The sequence below is a fragment of the Pongo abelii genome, chromosome 12, assembly GCF_028885655.2.
Source record: "Pongo abelii isolate AG06213 chromosome 12, NHGRI_mPonAbe1-v2.0_pri, whole genome shotgun sequence".
Classification (NCBI taxonomy): domain Eukaryota; kingdom Metazoa; phylum Chordata; class Mammalia; order Primates; family Hominidae; genus Pongo; species Pongo abelii.
In genome coordinates, this window is record NC_071997.2 from 106596955 (window position 1) to 106614899 (window position 17945).

Sequence of the window (17945 nt, forward strand, 5' to 3'; positions counted from 1 at the left end):
CCTGTGCGGTAATCAGGCAGCACGGGAGCGGCATGAGGAGTGCTGACCCCCACAGCACCTGCATTCCCCCAAAGCTTCAGCCCCTCCCCACCCCACCCCCAGGATGGAAAGTTCCTACAGAAGCAGTGCCCAGTCTGGGTAAACAGCGCTGGGGCTAACTGGGTCTGGCAGAAGGATCCACGCTGAGTGTGTGTGGAATCGTAATTCCAGTCCCATCACATTCTGCATTCTAAACTGTCAGATATTACCAGTTACTCCTGCCTCTGCTCCAGTTGTACTTCAAATATGTCCCTGGTCGTAGCTCTGTAGCTGGGACTGGCAGGCAAGGAGATCAGGTCTGGCTCTGCTTGGTCACTAGGAAGCCAGACCCTAAAACCAAGTCACCTCTGAGTTGAGGTTTTCAGATGACCAGAGTAGGGAGCTGATCCCTTGCACCAAAGCCATTAACAGGTTTCCAAATTTGGTCTGAGAGAGCCTGAAGCCGGCATTCTGCCAATGCAGGAAGCTAAGCTTGGGCCCTGGCTGGTGGCATTCAGCTTTGAGCCTGGGTCTTTCCCTTCAGTAACACCAGGTAGTTGTGAATTATGTTGAAACTAGTGGAAGCTGGGGTGGGGGTTCTTGAAGGGTAGGGAGGGGCTGGCGAAGGCCTTGCAGAAGGGAATGAAGGCTGCCACCAGCCACCTCCACAGACATGGGAATGGCCACACACACACATCATTCCTCCATCAGTCCTCTCCTGCCGGAAGGCATATATACCGTACCTATGGGTCCCCATGGCCTTGTTTTCAAAAGAAGAAAGCAGCTGGCACCCAGAATGCCACTTGTACTACTACTCTTCAGCAGTCTAGCATTTATTTCATTAGTCCTTGAGGATTCATTAAATGATCTGCAAGAAAACCAAATGTCCCCACATCACAGGTTCTGTGCTCTACTCTCTGACCACTTCTCTGAGCTAAGGCAGCCTGCTTGGAGTATGGGCACCAGCATGGCTTAGCTACTTTTAAGATAAAAAGTGGAGGAAATAAATAGACTAGGTAAGGCAGAAGAGAAGGCTGGCACCTTGGGCCCTGACACTAGTGGGCACCCTGTGGTTCTGGGTGAGATGGAAGGCACAGGGGTGGGGTGGGGTGGGGTGCGTGGTTGGACACAATGACCAGAGCTCTGGTTACCAAGCAGATCCCCATGTTTGAGATTCAAGGACACAAAGACCTGCTCTGAAGCACGTGAACAAGTGCAGGACTGAGCTCCAGGACCGCGCTCTCCCAACTGTACCCTCCTGTGCCAGTGACAGAAAACCAGGGAAAAACACCAAGTATTGTCAGAGACAAATGATGGGGGCAAGAGATTGGCGGAATTGGGGGTGGTTGACTACCACTTGCTTCTAGAATCAAGGAGAAGCTGACCTAAATCGACCTGCTCTTCCACAGAATCAGTATTCTGAGACTGAACCCCACCTGATGGATGGATGACTAGTTGCAGTAAAGTCAGAGCAGAAGCCAGGGTGCTAGAGTCATCTGGGTAGTGTCTGGCTTCCTAACTAGATAAGTGGGTCGGGTCAACTGCAGAGCTGTGCTCTTCCAAAGTCGTCACCCATGAACCAGGACCCACAGGTGGAGCCTCTGAGGTGCCATGGCTTAGGCTTGTACATGACTCACCTGTGTGCAGGGCCAGGCTCCCCCCACCAACCGCGGTGGAGCAGGGGGGAAAAGAAAGGCATCTCAGAGACACAGACATCTACATCCTCACTCTGGGGCAGCTTTAGGCCAAAAGCCCACAGAACACAAAGGAGAGTGGGCACTTGGGAAATCTGTGCTTAAATTACCGGCCATCTTCTTGTCTCTAAACAGAGCCTACAGGCTTGAGCAGTGGAAGTCGTTTGTGAAGGTATATAGCAGGGCATGAGGAGGTGTTAGGTCACCCTGAAGGCCAGCTTTTGACCCCATTGTGGGAATCATGGCAAATGCCTTACTGGGCCCAGGTACACAGTGGTGCCCCCAGCCCCTTCCCCATGTATTCTGCACACTCAAAGGCAAGATGTCCCGTGCAGGGGTCTGACCCCAGAGGACCACATTTCCACATGCATCTCCCCTGGATCCACCCAGTGGCTGCTGAGCAGCCTCAGTCTCGACATAGATCCTTCCTGCAGGCAGCACCTGCTCCTCCGGAGTGCTGTCCCTGGGGCCCCCATACCAGCATTCCAGCTGTGCAGCTCCAGCTGGGCAATTCAGATCTTGGGCCTCCAGCCTTTGATGAACTGCATGATCTTCTTGACCTGCAGCTTGGTGAGGTGGAAGTCGTCCGCCAGGATGTCCTCACTGAGCTGCACAAAGATGCTACCATCGATGCGTTCTCGGGCAAAGAAGCTCACCACATCCTCTGAGAGCCCGATGAAACGCAGACTGCGAGAGACCTCTTCCAGGGAGAGCGCAGACAGGTCAGCAGGGGGCTGCCAGGAGGCATCCCGGACTCCAAAGCCTGCGGCTCCATCCCGGGGACTGGCAGGAGGCCCTTCCAGGCGCCCTTGGGTTAGAAAAAGTCGTGTTCCTCCTGCCTCAGGTCCCTGCAGAGCAGCTGGTGACAGTGGGGTGGGGACCTGGCGCAGCACCAAACCTTCAGGCTCAAAGGCCTTGGGGGGGCCAAGTGGTGAAAGGTGGGGTCCAGGCCCAGGTGTCCCCACTGCTCTGGGCTCCTGAGAACGCAGCAGCTCAGGCTCTGGAGAACTGCCCTGCCCCAGCTCAAAGGGATCGAAGGGCTCCAGGGCTGGTTCCTGCCATTCAGAAGAAGAGGAGGAGGAGGGGGCACAGGAGGAGGGGGGAGCAGCTGAATAGGCCTGGCCTGGCGAGGCTGGGCCTGGTGAATACGCAGGGCCAGAGGTAGCCACAAGACCCGAGGTGGTTGTGGGCCCAGAAGAGGAGGCCGCTGAAGGTCCTGAGGGGTAGGCAGTCCCAGAAAAAGGGTTGAGAGCTCCAAACGGAGCAAAGCGCTTCTGGGGGTGGGAGGGCTTGAATAGAGGAGGGCAGCTGTGGTAGGTCTTAACAGGGGTGTCAGCCCCCAGAAGGGAGGCGGCTCGACCGCTCAGAGGCTCTGTGAGGGCCCGGGAGGCCTGGCTGGGCTGTGTGGTTGAGGGTAGGGGACCGGGGGCTGGGCGGCTAGAGGACTCGCCCACCTTGCAGTCTCCCCAGGTGCATGGGTAGCAATAGAGGGAGTACGTGTCCGGCGATGGGGAGCCACTGCCACTGCGGGAACCCGCCCTGTGGACAGAGACAGACACACACACATAGGACAGGTGAGGCTGAGTGAGAGGGAACCCGACAGGGTCACACATGCAATGCAGCCAAGCACCACTATGACCCGGTCCCAGCCCCAGCCCCAGCCCCAGACCCTCCAGAATGGCCCTGTTCTTCCTTCCAGCATCCCCCAGCCCAGGTCAGAAAACACAGGGGAAAAATGAAACAAAACTGAACTTAATAAAAATGTCTTCTATTTTTTTTTCTTTTGAGATGGAGTTCTCGCTCTGTTGCCCAGGCTGGAGTGCAGTGGCACAATCTTGGCTCACTGCAACCTCCACCTCCCGGGTTCAAGCGATTCTCCTGCTTCAGCCTCCCGAGTAGCTGGGATTACAGGCACGTGCCATAACACCCGGCTAATTTTTGTATTTTAGAAGACATTTTCACCATGTTAGCCAGGCTGGTCTTGAACTCCTGACCTCAAGTGATTCACCCAACTCGGCCTCCCAAAGTGCTGGGATTATAGGCATCAGCCACTGCGCCCGGCCTGAACTTAATAAAAATTTCAAAACAGCAAGGAGCTCTCTCCTCTCTATCCTGCAGCAAAGTCCCCACCTTGAGGGGACCAGGGCAATGCTCCCATCCGTTCCTCAACATTTAAGAGAGAAAGAAGCTGAAGTGGGCAGAACAGGCCACCGGGCCCCAGGCCCCAAGACACCCAGACAGCAGTGCCCCTCCCTCAGCCACTACACAGGGACCTGCACCCTCGGGAACCTCCCAGGCCTCAAGACTTCCTCTTCCTCAGCACTGTAGTCCCCCCTCCTCACCCTTCCCTGCCTCAATCTACCTTAGAACTCAGGACCAAGGGAAGGCAGGGACTCACCCATCCTGGAGGCCAGAGGAGTAGTAGGAGAGGCTGGAGCTGGGGGAATGTACCGGCTGCAGCTTGGGGAAGCGAGGGGGAACCGGGGGGCTGCTGGAGAGCCAGCCGCTGCCATTGCCACCCCGTGGAGGCACTGGAGGGGCGTTGAGCAGGCGGCACTCCTCCTTCACCTACAAGCAGAGGGCGGTGACTCCACCTCGACTCCAAACAGCTGGCACTCCTTATCTTCCCCTTCCCAAGCAGCTGCGCAAGGGAGCTGTCTGGGCCCGACACTTGCCCCACTTTGCCAATAGGCTGCCTTGCACCCCAACTGCTCATCCAGTCAGCCAGCCACCCCACCCTTCCTAGCCTTCCCAGCCTATCTCACGCACCCACACCCTGTCCCAACGCAGGCACAGCCTCTTTCCTGTTCCTTGGAAATCCATTATGGATGTTAAGAAAAAGAACACAAAGGTATATCAAAACAGGTTAAGCAGACGTGCTCCCTCCTCAAGGAAAAGGAGAGAAAGCAGAGGACAAAGGAAGGCCGAGGGGACAGAGGGAAGGAAGCGTCTGCCACCTGCATCCCTCCCTACAGGTCGTGTACCCCAAAGAGGACTCCATGGGATGCTGACGGGTGTTACGGGCAGGGAGAAAATGTTCTGATAAACAGGATTCCTTAGTGCACGACTTCTCACAGCCTTTAATCTACCAATGCTCTGTGACTCCAACATGAAGAGAAGGGAAAAAGGGCTGGGAATCATTCACAGCATTTCTAAGCTTACTTCGCCAAGGAACCTTCTTTTCACGGAACAATTTAAAGGACCCCTGTTCTATGGTACCTTCTGGGTAACAGTGTTTCGGGGCTCCTCTCAAATCCTCTGAGGCTGGGGACCTACACGCATCTCTGTCCCACAGCTCCCCCGCCACCGCCCGCCCCAGTGCCCCTTACTACAAATGATCTCTCCTGGCATGTCTCTGCCCTTTCCTTCTCCCCTTCCCCACCCCGACGAGGAAGACACCTCGTCTGCCACATACTCCGGGGAGAACCGTCTTTGGGCCCTGGCTAGACCCAGGACTCGGCCTCCAGAGCGCTCACTCACCGCCTCGGATTTGGGAGGGACTGGAGGCGGCGGCGCTTCCGGCTCCCGACGCGGCGGTCCCGCGGCCCCGAAGGAGATGAGGTCGGGCCCTGGGGGCGGCCGGATGAGGCCCTCGGGCCCCTGGTGGGCCCACAGCTCCTCGTAGGGAATCTCGGCGGGCGGCGCGGCGGGCTCGGGCGCGGCTGCCCAGTCGGGGCTCACGTACTCCTGGTCGCCCTCGCCGGCGGGAGCCGGCGCTAGCGGGCCGGAGGCGCGGGCGAGCCCGGGGGCGCGCGGCGCGGGCAGGCAGAGGCGCGTGCGGCGCGGGCTGGCGCAGTCTTCGGCGAGCTCGGCTGGCGCCTCGCGCACGGCCGTGGAGTATTCGTCGGGGTCGAAGCGCTCGCGGCAGTAGGAGGCGCTGTCGCGCACCAGGCGCTCGACGCGCGGGTCCCCGGACAGCAGGCCCTGCGGCAGCGCGAAGCGCGGCGTGTCCGTGAGCAGCAGGAAGTGCAGCGGCGCCGGGCCCTCGCGGCGCAGCGCCAGCCCCAGCACCACCGTCTTGGAGATGATACTAACCAGCTTGTAGCAGTGACCCTCCCGCACCGGGTGCAGGTCGTAGGGGTTGCGCGGCGGCCGGCTGGGCACCAGCACGTTCACCGGCAGCCGCACGCGCTCGATGATGGCGCGCACCGTGTGCTCGCCCTCCTGCATCTGCAGCTCCAGCGGGCTGCGAGTGCTGAAGCGGCCCTGGCACTGGAAGGGCAGGCTCAGGCTCTCGTTGGTGCGGTGGTTCATGCAGATAAGGCAGGGCATCTTGCCTTTGACCGGCCTGGCGCCCCCGCCGCCGCTGCTTCCCGCGGCCCCCGCGCTCGCCGGGCCGCCACCGCCCACCCCGGCCAGCGCCCCCGCCCGGCCCAACTTTCGCAGGAGGGTGGTGAAGCGCGAGCGCTCCTTGGTGGTCTTGGCGCACAGGATCTCCGCCTGGCCCATAAGAGTGAGCTCGTCGCCCGCATGCAGCGTGAAGTTGTACACCTCGCTGTCCTCGCTGAATTCGCCCGACACCACCTGGGGATCCCAGAGACAGGGCAGGGCCTTAGCCAGGTCCCAGGGAAAGCCACACGGCCAGCTCCCAGAGACTGGAAAGGGAAAACAGCCTTCCTCTTCCGCCCTCCCGGGGCTCGGACCAGATGGTAGGCCAGGAGATCCACGTTCATCCTGGAGAGACCACTAGCAGCTGTGCCACCTTAAATGAGTTGCCCCTCCACGCCTTAGCGACCATATCTGATAACTCTGACTTCGAAGAACTGCTGTAGGATTAAAAAGACTATGTGCAGTGACATATTTTTCTTTTCTTCCCCACTACTTGGATCAGCAACATATTTTAAAGTATTCAGTAAATGGCGACTTTTATCATCATTGTCTTTACCATTTGGGCGATCATAATGCCCTACCCATCCAACAAGGCTAAGTGAAGAGAAATGAACTGATGGATAAGAAAAGGGTTTGTAAACAGAACAGCACTATCTGTACACAGCAGGGACTGTTTTTAGTTGTGTTTTTTTTTTGTTTTTTTTTTTTTGAGACAGGGTCTTGCTCTGTCGCCCAGGCTGGAGGGCATTCACAGCTCAGTGCAGCCTTAAACTCCTGGCAACAGTCCTCCCACCTCAGCCTCCCAAGTAGCTAGGACTATAGATGCGCACCACTATGCCCAGCTAATTTTTTAACATTTTTTGTAGAGACAGGGTCTCTCCATGTTGCCCAGGCTGGTCTCAAACTCCTGGCCTCAATCAATCCTCCCTCCTCAGCCTCCCAGAGTGTTGGGATTACAGGCATGAGCCACTGCTCCCACCTCACAGCAGGGGTCTATTTACACTGCCTGCTCACCACAACCACCGCCTCTACAAGTGGGTGCCGGGGCAGCTAGGGACAGGTTGCCCTGAAAAGTCTGCAGGTCAGAACATGACCCTTCCAGACACCCCCTCCTGTTTCACTACCTTTCATAGGAAGTCCTTCAGCCCAGTGGGTCCTATTCCCCACCCTTCTGACATGGCTTGATTGCGCCAAAGGCCCCTAAGGGGTCCCCAGGAGCCACTCTCCTTCTTGGATCCTGAGGGCAACCTTCCAACCAGGGTCAGGGTTGCCCCTGAGGCAAGGAGTAGTGTGGGGACACCATACCTGGTGAGGGAGTGACTGACCTTGACGCTGAAGGTGATGGCTTCCATCACGAAGATGCGGTCAGGGAAGACACTGGCCACCTCCTCCACGCTGCTGAAGTACCTCACTGGCTCCCGCACATCCCGGGCCTGTTCCAGGAGCTTGAACTTCCCTGCATAGTGGGTGACAAAAGTTGCTGGAGTGGGCCCGCCTGCTGGGAGTCTAGCCTGCGTCCCAAGAGCCTTCGTGGTCACTCGCTACCATAATCTCGGCCAGCCCCTCAGAAACTCAGGAGGGCCAAAGGGCAGGTTTCCACTGGCATGGGCTGAAGGGGGCTGGTCATCTGGCTCCAACCTCAGCAAGATGAGCACAGATCCCTAGCAACTATAGCCCAGCCCTCACCCCATAGAGAGCCTGTGGGTATGCAGTGAGGCTAGCGCCTGCCTGCCCAGAGAAACTCAACTGCAAATAGCCCCAAGCATGTGAACACAGAGCTGGCCTCTGATCAACTATCAGTGTGGTACCGGGATGCTGGCTCCTTGCTTAGTCCCAGCCTGACCTCTGACTTGCTGTGACAAGTTCCTTTCCCTCTCTGGGCCTCTGGGTCCTCATCTGAGGGGGTTGAGACAGATGAACGTGGGCCCTACCTGGATCTGGAATCCTGTGCATCGCCCTGGGCTGCTGATCCGCATGGAGGTGGCACTGGGCCAACCAGGGCCTGGCCCAGCCCTTGAAGGCCCTGGGAGAACCACTCTGACCCCAGCTCTGTTCCCACACCCTGCCCTGGTCCGATATCCAATCCTACTCTCCCAGAGGCTCTGACCTGAACCCAGCAAAGCCACCTCCCTGAGAGTAGGCCTTCCCAACCTGCGGTCTGGGGCTGTGTGCTTTGCCAAGCTCAGCACATGCCCCAGGAGACACAGACTTTACGGAAGTGATTGCCAGTCTGTGAAGCTGACATCCCTGTGTAAGCTCTCTCACCTCACTGGCCACACACCTGTTATATGCATACCCACATGAGCACAAAACAAGCTCTGAGCTGCCCTGGCATCTGATGGATAGCCTCTTCTCAGGCTTTATACAGTAGGAAGAAAGCCGTGAATAGGTGAGGGAACAAGTCGAGAGAAGACAAGGTGACTCTTTAGCCTCTGGGTGTTTTTTTTCAGACAGGGTCTTGCTGTCGCCCAGGCTGGAGTACAGTGGCATGATCATAGCTCACTGCAGCTTCAACCTCCTGGGCTTAAGGGATCCTCCTGCCTCAGCCTCTCAAGTACCTGGGACCACAGGCATGTGCCACCATGCCTGGCTAATTTTTTATTTTTATTAGAGATGAGGTCTCATGATGTTGCCCAGGCTGGTCTCAAACTCCTGGGCTCAAGTGATCCTCCTGCTATGGCCTCCCAGAGTGCTGGGATTACAGGTGTGAGCCACCGTGCTGGGCCTTCTTTAGCTTCTGAAGCCCCCTTGGTAGTTGCTTCTGTCACAGTTCATTCATTTAAGTATTGCACAGATATTGATGGAGCACTCACTGTGTGTCAGACACTATAGTAGGCCACACAGAGGGTATAAATCTGTGTAAAATACAGTCTGCCCTTAAAGAAATCCAGATATAATGGGTGAGATGATGAGCACCCTATGGTGGCAGGATGTGATAAGTGCTACAACAGACTTGTGACAAAAGAGTTAAAAGAGGGCTGGGTAGGAGAAACCTGCCTGGCGGAATCTGAGAGGATCACTGAGCTGCACCTTAAGAATGAAAGGGAATTCACGGAATGGGCATTCCCTGTGGAAGAAACAGTGTAAACAAAGACACAGAGACACAAAATCAGACCACCTGCCCCAGATGGTGCGTGCCTGCAGGGAAGGACTTAGGGAGAGGGAGGACAGGAAGGGATGCAGACAGCAACTGGGATTTGAAAGGCTCTGAATGCCTTGCTAAAGCAGTAAAACTTTATTCTGTACAACATGAGACCCACTGGAGTGTTTCGAGCAAAGAAATACCATGATCCAGGTTCAGCTCTATTAAAATAACCGGGAGACCAGTCAGGTAAAGAAACCAGTAAGGGTTTCTGGAGAAGAGCTAGGGAATAGCAGAAACAGACCAAGAGATACTGGGAAGGGAGACCCAGCAGGCTTGGGTGACAGAATAAGGGGGAGGTGGGGAAGGAAGGGACTCAGGATGATGTACTCAGGCCACCAGCCTGGTCAGAAATGGAGATGGCAGGCCAGGCACGGTGGCTCACGCTTGTAACCCAGCACTTTGGGAGGCCAAGGTGGGCAGATCACTTGAGGTCAGCAGTTCGACACCAGCCTGGCCAACATGGTGAAACCCCATCGCTACTAAAAATACAAAAACTATCTGGGTGTGGTGGCACACACCTGTAGTCCCAGCTACTTGGGAGGCTGAGGCAGGAGAATCGCTTGAACCTGGAAGGCAGAGGTTGCAGTGAGGTGAGATCACATCACTGCTCTCCAGCCTGGGCAATGGAGCGAGACTCTGTCTCAAAAAAGAAAAGAAAAGAAAAGGAGATGGCAGAGCTGTTAACCAAAACTGGGAACCCAAAAGGAACATGTTGTGGGGCCAAGGCAGATCCTGGAGAGGCCAAGGAAGGGGCCTTCAGGTGGTGCTCCTAGGGTGGGTACCACCAGTGTGTATGCAGAACTTGGGGACATCTGGCCAGTGAAATAGACTGCAGGTCACCAGCCCACAGGTGGCAGCCTCAGCTGTGAGGCAAGTGAGATGTCTCAGGGAAGAGGAAGAGCAGGGGGCTTGACCCTCTGGGGATGTTCATCCCAGAAAAATGCCCACACTGTGCTCCTAGCATGAACACACACACAATTGTGTATGCAGTGCTGGGGGTTCCTGGAGACTCCCAAATCCAGCGAGAGACCCAGATGAAGACACCCATGGTGCAGGGTAAGAAAAGCAGAGGGCAGGGCCTGAAGCATCATCACCGAGCAGGGAGAGAAATGAGAGCCCAGAACAAGGGGAAATGGCTAGGAGAACGCTGGCAGGGGAGCCCCCAGGCCTGCCCTCCCTGCCCTGGGACCCTCCTGGGAAGAGGCCTCTGAAGTGCCACAGCCCTAGAGGGCAACAGCAGAAAAATGTGGAGGGGGGCAGGCAAGAAGCAGGGATCCAGGACTTGGGAAGCAGGAACCGCAGGCACTGAGTAGCCCCCCTCCCCTCACCCCACCTCCTCCCCCAAGTCCACACACAACCCCCCACCCCCGCCCCTGCCCCAACCACAAGTAGCCAGGCAGGGAGCAATGCCCACTGCCCCCTGTGGGGCGACTTGGAGCCAAGTCAGGGCTGGAGCTGGGGGAGGATGTGGCAGGGAAGATCGATGTAACCATGGCATCCAGCACCATCCCCCTCCGCAGCAGCCTGAAGCCCAGCGCCGGTCATTACTGCGGGAGGAAGGAAGGGAGCCCTCCAGGGAGTGATGCTCTGGACCCTGGAAGCCTTTTCCTCCCCGCCAGCCCAGGGGCGGCTTCCTCTCCTGCCTCCCGCTATATGGGACCTGAGGTCCCCCACGGCTCTAAGGACCTGCTCTATCCTGACCTGCCCCTCCTCCTTGTCCTTGCCATCAGAGCACATGGCTGCCTTGTTCCTCCCTTCCAGCCCCAAGCACCTGAGGGCTGTGGCAGGGGGTTGCTGACCACCCTTCTCCATGCCTGCCCCACAGCACACACTCAGTAAAGAACGTGGGTAAAAGCTCAGGCTTTGGAGTGCGACAAATCTGGCTGAATCCCACCCTGCCACTAGCCAGCTGTGAGACTTTGGGCAAATTATTTAATCTCTCTGGGCTTCGGATTTCCCATCTGTAAAATGGAAACATCCTAGTTGGGCCAGAGGCGCATCTGCCAAATGCTGAGCAGGAAACAAGGCCAACACTGGGGAAGTGGCACCATGCTCAGGGAAGACGCCTGGCCCCTCCCGCAGGGCCGGGGGCGGGGGCTGGGAGGGGGGACAGTACGGGGCCAGGCCAGGTCTCCCTGACTCCCGGAGCAGAGCGCCGCAGCCTGGAGACCGAGTCACCCAGCAGTGCCCTCAGCCCCACCCCGCGCGAGTCGCCGTCCTCCTCCCTCCCCGGCCTTCCCCACGGCTCTCTCCGGGGCCCGCCGAGCGCCATTATTAATTCATTAGGAGAAATCAGCGTGGAGCCCAGCCGTGCACTCAGCGCCTCCTCGTTAACCCTCCGGCCTTCGCCCTCCTAGGGGCCTCCGGCTCCGCCTCCGCCTCCCCTCCCCCGTGCGGGCGGACCGTAGCAGCCCCGCGAAAAGATGGGGTTGGGGCCGTGCCCCCCAAGACCACCACCCCCCCCCAAGACCACCACCGTACACAGGCACGCAGGGGCGCCAGACAGATGGGAGGAAGAGCTAGGAGCCCCCGGACCCCCGGTTCCCTGGGAGACTGTGCCTCGGGTTCCCAGAGTTTTAATGACACAACCAAAATGAAGTCCCTAAAGTCACGTTTTTTTCAGTGAGGGATTTTCCCAACCTTTCTTTTTTTCTTTTTAATTTTTATTTATTTTAGAAACACCATCTTGCTCTGTCTCCCAGGCTGGAATGTAGGGGTACCATCATAAATCACTGTAGCCTCAACCTCCTGGACTAAAGGGATCCCCCCACCTGGCTTCAGCCTCCCCAGTAGCCAGACTACAGGCTTGCGCCACCACGCCTACCTAATTTATTTGTTGTTGGGCGGGGGGTTGTTTGTTTTTGTTTGTTCTCGCTGTGTTGCCCAGGCTGGCCTGGAACTCCTGGCCTCAAAGGATCCTCCTGTCTCAGCAAAGCACTAGGATTACATATAAGAGCCACTGCTCAGGCAACCTTTGCTTTTTTTATCCCAAGAAGACCTGGGACCTCCCCCTGAACCAAGCTGGGAAATTTCTAGCTTAAGCAGGCCCCCAGTGGGCTCCAAGCCCAAGATAGAACCCCAGGTCAGAAAGAAATCTGAGTGAATTTCCACATCTTTTAAGGGGTTGAGGGGTGGAGTACACAGGTACCAACTTCACAGGTTGTAAAAGACAGAAGCCTCTGTAAAGGGCTCAGTCCTGTCCTCCTGGCTCAGGGAGACCCAGGGCCAGAGGAGGCAGGGGTACCTGTGAGGAAGCAATGGGGCCTTCCCAGCTCAAAGGCTTCCCAGCCTTGGTGAGGGGGTTGTCAGGAGCAGCTGGGCACAGCAGTTAAAAACACAGAACTGGGCTGGGTTTGGTGGCTTACACCTGTAATTCCAGCACTTTGGGAGGCCAAGGCGGCCGGATCACTTGAGGTCAGGAGTTTGAGACCAGCCTGGCCAACATGGTGAAACCGTCTCTACTAAAACTACAAAAATTAGCCAAGAGTGGTGGCAGGCACCTGTAATCCCAGCTACTTGGTAGGCTGAGGCAGGAGAATCCCTTGAACCTCGGAGGCAGTGAGCCAAGATGGTGCCTCTCCACTCCAGCCTGAGCAACAGAAAACACACACACACACAGAAGTGGGCCTGGCGCAGTGACTCACACCTATAATCCCAGCACTCTGGGAGGCTGAGGCAGAAGGCTTCTTTGAGACCAGGAGTTTGAGACCATCCTGGGCAACATAAGGAGACCATCTCTAAAAACAAAAAAATAAAATAAAAAACACGGCACTGGGCAAGCCACTGAAACTCCTGGAGCCTCAGTTTCCTGGTGAGTTAAATGGAGTTGATAAGACTTTCTCATCAGGTTGCCATGAGGATGAAATGGCAAAAATGTTTGGCCCAGCATATGGAATGCAGCACATGCTTAACACATGGCAGCTGTGGGATCCGGGGCTCGCACAGGGAAGTCTCTGGGATGGGGCCACCAGACTCCCATCCCTCCCACACAGGGGACAGCAACCACACGCTCCTGGTGTGGTGCAGCGAACATCAGCCCTCAGTTGAGATACCTGGATCTGGCCAGGCTCTTCCTTTCCTAGCTATGTGACATGGGGCAGGTCACCTTCTCCCCTAAGCAAGCCCTCCATTTAATCACCTGTAAAATGAAGAGGCTGTACTTTTTGTTTTGGTAACAGAATCCTTTCTTCAAACAAAATCTCATTATATGTCAATATCACATATAAAACTAATAAAGGTAGTCCATTAGCATAATCTTTAAAAGTCTAAAATTTTTAATATTCACTTATAAAGTCAACCAATGGAAACAATAGGTTTAACGCAAAAATAGGGAAAAAAAGGATCAGCGCGGAGAGGTGCAGCCATGTAACCAGCTTGGGCATTCGCTGGGTTCCGCAGTGTTTGGTTGCACGGTACGGAAAAGGTCCTGGCAGGACATGTTCTCTTGGAGGGTCTGCACAAAAATGGCTAAGCGTGGCAGCTGAAGGTATACCCTGAAGGCCTCTGATTAGGGTTAAGCTCTGATTCGTAGTAATTTAAGAGTGTGGGTATTTTTATCATTAGTTTCAAATCTACTTTAAAATAAAATGTGAATCAAAAAACCTGTGAGCCACCTCTCCAGAAACCCATAGCTCCACAGAACAGAATGAAAACTGCTGGGCTCTGACTCCAACCCTAACCCTAATCACCGCCTTGCTAGTCACAGCATTCCCCCTACCCCTGGCCCCAGTCCCTCCTGCCTACACCCCCCCACAGGCTTTATGACATCTGTCCTGGCTGGACACACCTGGGTACTGCAGGGGGATGTCGATCTTGGGCCCGATGACATAGTGGCCCTCCTCCAGGGTATGAGCTGTCACCGTTGTCCACTGCCGGCAGGAGTGGATGAGCAGGATGTCTCGCTCACTGACGCCCTCGGCGTACTCCCCTGGGAAGTGGGAGGAGGACAGAGGATGAGGGGAAGGAAGACAGGACATTAGAAGGGGCAGAAAGAACAGACAGGGTGACGTCCTCACCAAGACCACCCCCCTGAGGGACAGCTCCCCACAGTCCCTGTCCAGGTCAGCAAAGCTCAAGGGACAGGCGGGCTGCCAGCTGGGGCCTGGGGCTGTGGGGCTGGCTGTGAGCCTCTCAGGGCTGTGACTCCCGATGGGGCCCCTCGTTCATCAGTGGCTGGAATGCCTGCTGTCCCTGGCTCTGAGCTGGGGCAGGGAGCTCCCCATGGATGAGCCCAGACCAGCCCCTGCCCTCCAGGAGCCCTTAGGCCCCTGGGGAGGTGGGCAGAGATGTACCAGAGACTAGGCAAGTTTGAGGCACTGACTGGAGCATGTCTGGGGACCCCGAGGGCAGCAGCAGGCTCCAGCTGGGGGTGGGGTGGTGAAGGGAGACTTTATTGAGCAGGAGAAGCTGGAGCTGTGCTTCTGCCTCCCAGTCAGGGCCTAGGCCCTGCAAGAAGGGCCCTATTGGGGCAGTGGAGAGGGCCCGGACGGGACTGTCCCTTATAAGGTCCCAGCTGTGAGAGCTCCCCCAGAGCCATGGGTCGCTCGGGTCAGGAGAATGACAGGGCTTAGAGCAGCTGATTACTGCCTCTCCCAAGGGCAACCCTTCCTTTCCACCCACCGCCTTGTTCAGGGGACCTCGAAGGAGAGGAGGGGAGTCCCCAGAAACCCCCAACCCCATCTCAGAGAAGCAGCTCCTTGACACCCCCTCCCCACGCCCCCTCATCCTCCCAGTTACAGGGGTGATGGCTGAGGGTTGGAGGGATTGAGAGAGCAGGTTTAGAAGGCAGGAGTGGGAGGCCCAGCCCTGGGGCCTGGGGGAAGCTGCTCTGGGACAGAGGTGTTGGGAGTTGGGAGGGGTCTGGGCCTGGAGGCTCCAACCCCAGCAACGGTTTCCAGGGGAGCAGGAGGGGTGGCCCAGCTTCCAGGAGGCAGAAGGGGCTGTGTCCTTGCTGCAGCTGGTGGGGAGGGTGGGGGTGGGGAGTACCTCCTTCCTTTCTCCTTCAGGCACAACTTACAAAATTTCTGCCAATCAAATGGGAAATGATTTACTCTGATGGCTGGGGGCTCCATAAAGTGTGTACATGTGGGGTGGGCGTGTGTGTGTGTGTGTGTGTGTGTGTGTGGCAGGGTGGGAGGCGGTTTAAGATGCGCAGGAAGGGCCTGGCCCCCACTATGTGTGTGTTGGGGGTGTCGTCTGAGCTTTCCCCTGCACCGCCTCACCTTCGGGGGCCCAAGAAGCTCTCCTCCAACTCTGCTCCCTCCTCTGAGAGCTGTCCTGGGTCCCAGCCCCATCTTCAGAGCCACATGGGCACACACCAGTAACCATGGCTCATGACCACCAACAGCTGAACCACAATAGCCCACAGTGACAGATGCTTGTCACCCAAACAACACAACTCAGTCTCCGGCCAAGGGGCCCCTCCCAAATGCACAGGCGCACAGGGACCTACCCTTCAAGCCATACAATTCTGACCAGACATTCACACCCTGCTGGTGACCCAGCCACAGCCACACACCGTCACACACAACAGACAGCTGCGCCATCACACCAGTTGTTCATTCACTCACCCATTCATTCATTCATTCAATCCATAATCTTTATTGGGCAAGGATGCCGGGTCTCAAGGAGCCCACAGCCAGGTCGAAAGACAATAAACTGACTGACCATTATAATGGGGTGCACAGTAGGAGACAAGCCAGGGTTCGCACGAGGTGGCAGGGGAGCCCAAAGGAGGCCCTACGCAGACCGAGGAGCTCAGAAAAGCTGCCCAGAAAGGGGAGATGCCAAAAAGGATGTGTGGGAAGTGGCCGGAAGACCCCAGGGCAGCGACCCCCATTCACAGGCGACACAGTACCACACTCTGACCACTCGGCCGCGAGCCAGAGAACTAGACGCTGGCCTGTCCGACGGCCGGGGTGCCGATGCTCCCCCATGAGCCTGCTCCCGGGACAGCTGACGCCCACTGTGCCCACTCCTGGCCGCCACGAAGAAGGGGCTGCCGGGCCCCGCGGGGAGGAGAGGAGCCTGCGGCCGCGGGCCCCATTAGCATTCAGGGAAGCGAGTGTGCCAACGCGGGCCAAACCCCTATTCTTCTCACACACAAAACCCCCGGCCTGGCTGCCAGCCCCGGCTACCGCCCATCCCCCAACCAAGCAGCACCCCCCCTCCCCCCAAACGGTCCCCTCGCTCCATGCAGCCTCCGGGCGTACCCTCTCGGGCCCCTATGCGTGGTTCCATCAGCCGAGCGGCTGGAGGCCCCAGGTCCTATTAAGAAGTGGGACAAGATTCGGGGGAGGGCCGGGGGTTTGGGGGTCACGCCGGGCGGCAGACCCGGCTCCCTCCGGCCTCTCCCGAAGGTGGCCTGCCTGCCCCAGGACCGAGGCTGCTCCTAGGGAAGCGAAAGGAAGTGCAAGAAGGGTCCCCAGAGGGGCGGAGCAGGACTGGGGTGGCGGTAGGGGGAAGACAGAGTCCGGGTCCCAGAGATGAGGGAAGACAGAGGTGAGAGGCCAGGGACAAAGGGACCAAGGGGGCGCGGCCGGGGCGGGGGGCCCAGGGGCAGCGGGCGAAAAGGGGGCACCGACGGGGCGGGAGCAGGGGCTCGGCCCCTTTCCGGACTCCAGCTGGGCGGGAAAACTCTGTCCCAGGCCCTGTCCCCGGTGTCTGTGCCTCTGCTTGTCCGCGGGGCCCAGGAGGCGGACCTGGCGGGTGGGCCCCGCGTCTCCCGGGAGGCGCGCCAGGAACCGCTCGGGGCCCACGCCGGGGAGCTGGGAGGGTGCGGGTGCCGCACCCTCCTCACGATCCCTCTGGCCCCTGGCTGGAGAACCCACCATTTCCCCGCGCACCCCGGTCCCCATCTCCAGCGACCCCGGTACCTGGCCCAAGGCAGGCGAGCGTGGGCAGGCGGCAGCGGCTGACGATGAGGTCGAGCGGGAAGGCGCCCATGCTCCAGCGCAGGCCGGCCAGCCCGGCCGCCAGCTTCTCCATGGCATGGGCGCCCCGGGGCCGCCGTCCCGGGGCCCCGACGGTCAGTCCCGCGCGGCCCAGGCTCTCGCGCCCGCCGCCACCTCCCGGGGCCGCCGCGGCGCTCGCCGCCTGGCAGCCCCGCCGGGCCGCTGGCGTCACGTGGCCGGCCTCCCCGCGGGGCGCCGACCCCGGCCCCGCCCCCGGGCCCCGCCCCCTCCTCCCGGACCCCCGCCCGCTCCTCCCGGACCCCCGCCCCCTGCTCTGTCCGCCCCTACCCGGACTCGCCGCCGGACCCACCCCCGGACCTCCGCCCCCAGCCCTGTCCGCCCTGCCCCGCCCCGGCCCCCTCTCCTAGGACCCCCGTCCCCGCGCCCCCTTCTGGGACCCCGGGTCCCCAGCCCCGCGCTCCGTCCGCCCGCCCCTGCCCCCGCTCCCCGGGCCCCCACGCCCCGCCTCCCCTCCCGCCAGCTTCCCCGCGCCCAGGTGACGGCGGGTGATGGAGGACCCCAGGGCGGGCGCCTGGAGGGACAACGAAGTCCGGAGCGGCATCTGCGGAGTCGGCGCGGGCTCGGCCTCCTCCTTCTGGCTGGGTGTGTCCGGGCCCCGCCGCTCCCCCTCGTGCCGGCCTCCCGGAGGCCGCGCCCACCCGCGCCCTGTCCGGCTCCGTCGCCCAAAGCTCGGGTTCTGAATTCAGCTCTTCCAGGACCTTCATCACCTCCGGCTCCGTGGAGCTGGGCGAGGCAGCCTCCTTAACCCCATTTTACTGATGAGCAAACTGAGGCGCAGACATCAGG

General features: G+C 58.6%; 1 protein-coding gene across 3 annotated transcripts; it reads right to left on the reverse strand.

Moving 5' to 3' along the window:
• Positions 1 to 815: 815 nt before the first annotated feature.
• On the reverse strand, positions 816 to 17305 carry GAREM2 (GRB2 associated regulator of MAPK1 subtype 2). Of its 3 annotated transcripts, none has more exons than XM_054547741.2 (7): positions 17061 to 17243; positions 13973 to 14113; positions 7367 to 7497; positions 5193 to 6236; positions 4111 to 4280; positions 3167 to 3251; positions 816 to 2767 (listed from the first exon to the last, which is right to left on the reverse strand). In XM_054547741.2, the coding sequence occupies exons 1-7, from the start codon at positions 17170 to 17172 to the stop codon at positions 2225 to 2227; spliced, it is 2226 nt and encodes a 741-aa protein (XP_054403716.1). In that variant the 5' UTR covers positions 17173 to 17243; the 3' UTR covers positions 816 to 2224. The 3 variants fall into 3 exon arrangements, with proteins under 3 accessions (XP_054403716.1, XP_054403717.1, XP_024098084.2); XM_054547742.2 differs by lacking the exon at positions 17061 to 17243 and adding an exon at positions 15408 to 16308; XM_024242316.3 differs by having other exon boundaries at positions 816 to 3251; positions 17061 to 17305.
• Positions 17306 to 17945: the final 640 nt, after the last annotated feature.

What these genes read in the sequence shown, in the direction of transcription:
- GAREM2 (XM_024242316.3), bottom strand. Translation starts at nt 17,172, where the DNA reads ATGGAGAAGCTGGCGGCCGGGCTGGCCGGCCTGCGCTGGAGCATGGGC. An exon ending in CCATCACCTTCAGCGTCAAG is followed by an intron (nt 6,237 to 7,366) that starts GTCAGTCACTCC and finishes TGGGATCCCCAG; the next exon opens with GTGGTGTCGGGCGAATTCAG. An exon ending in TCCCTCCCAAATCCGAGGCG is followed by an intron (nt 4,281 to 5,192) that starts GTGAGTGAGCGC and finishes CTCTGCTTGTAG; the next exon opens with GTGAAGGAGGAGTGCCGCCT.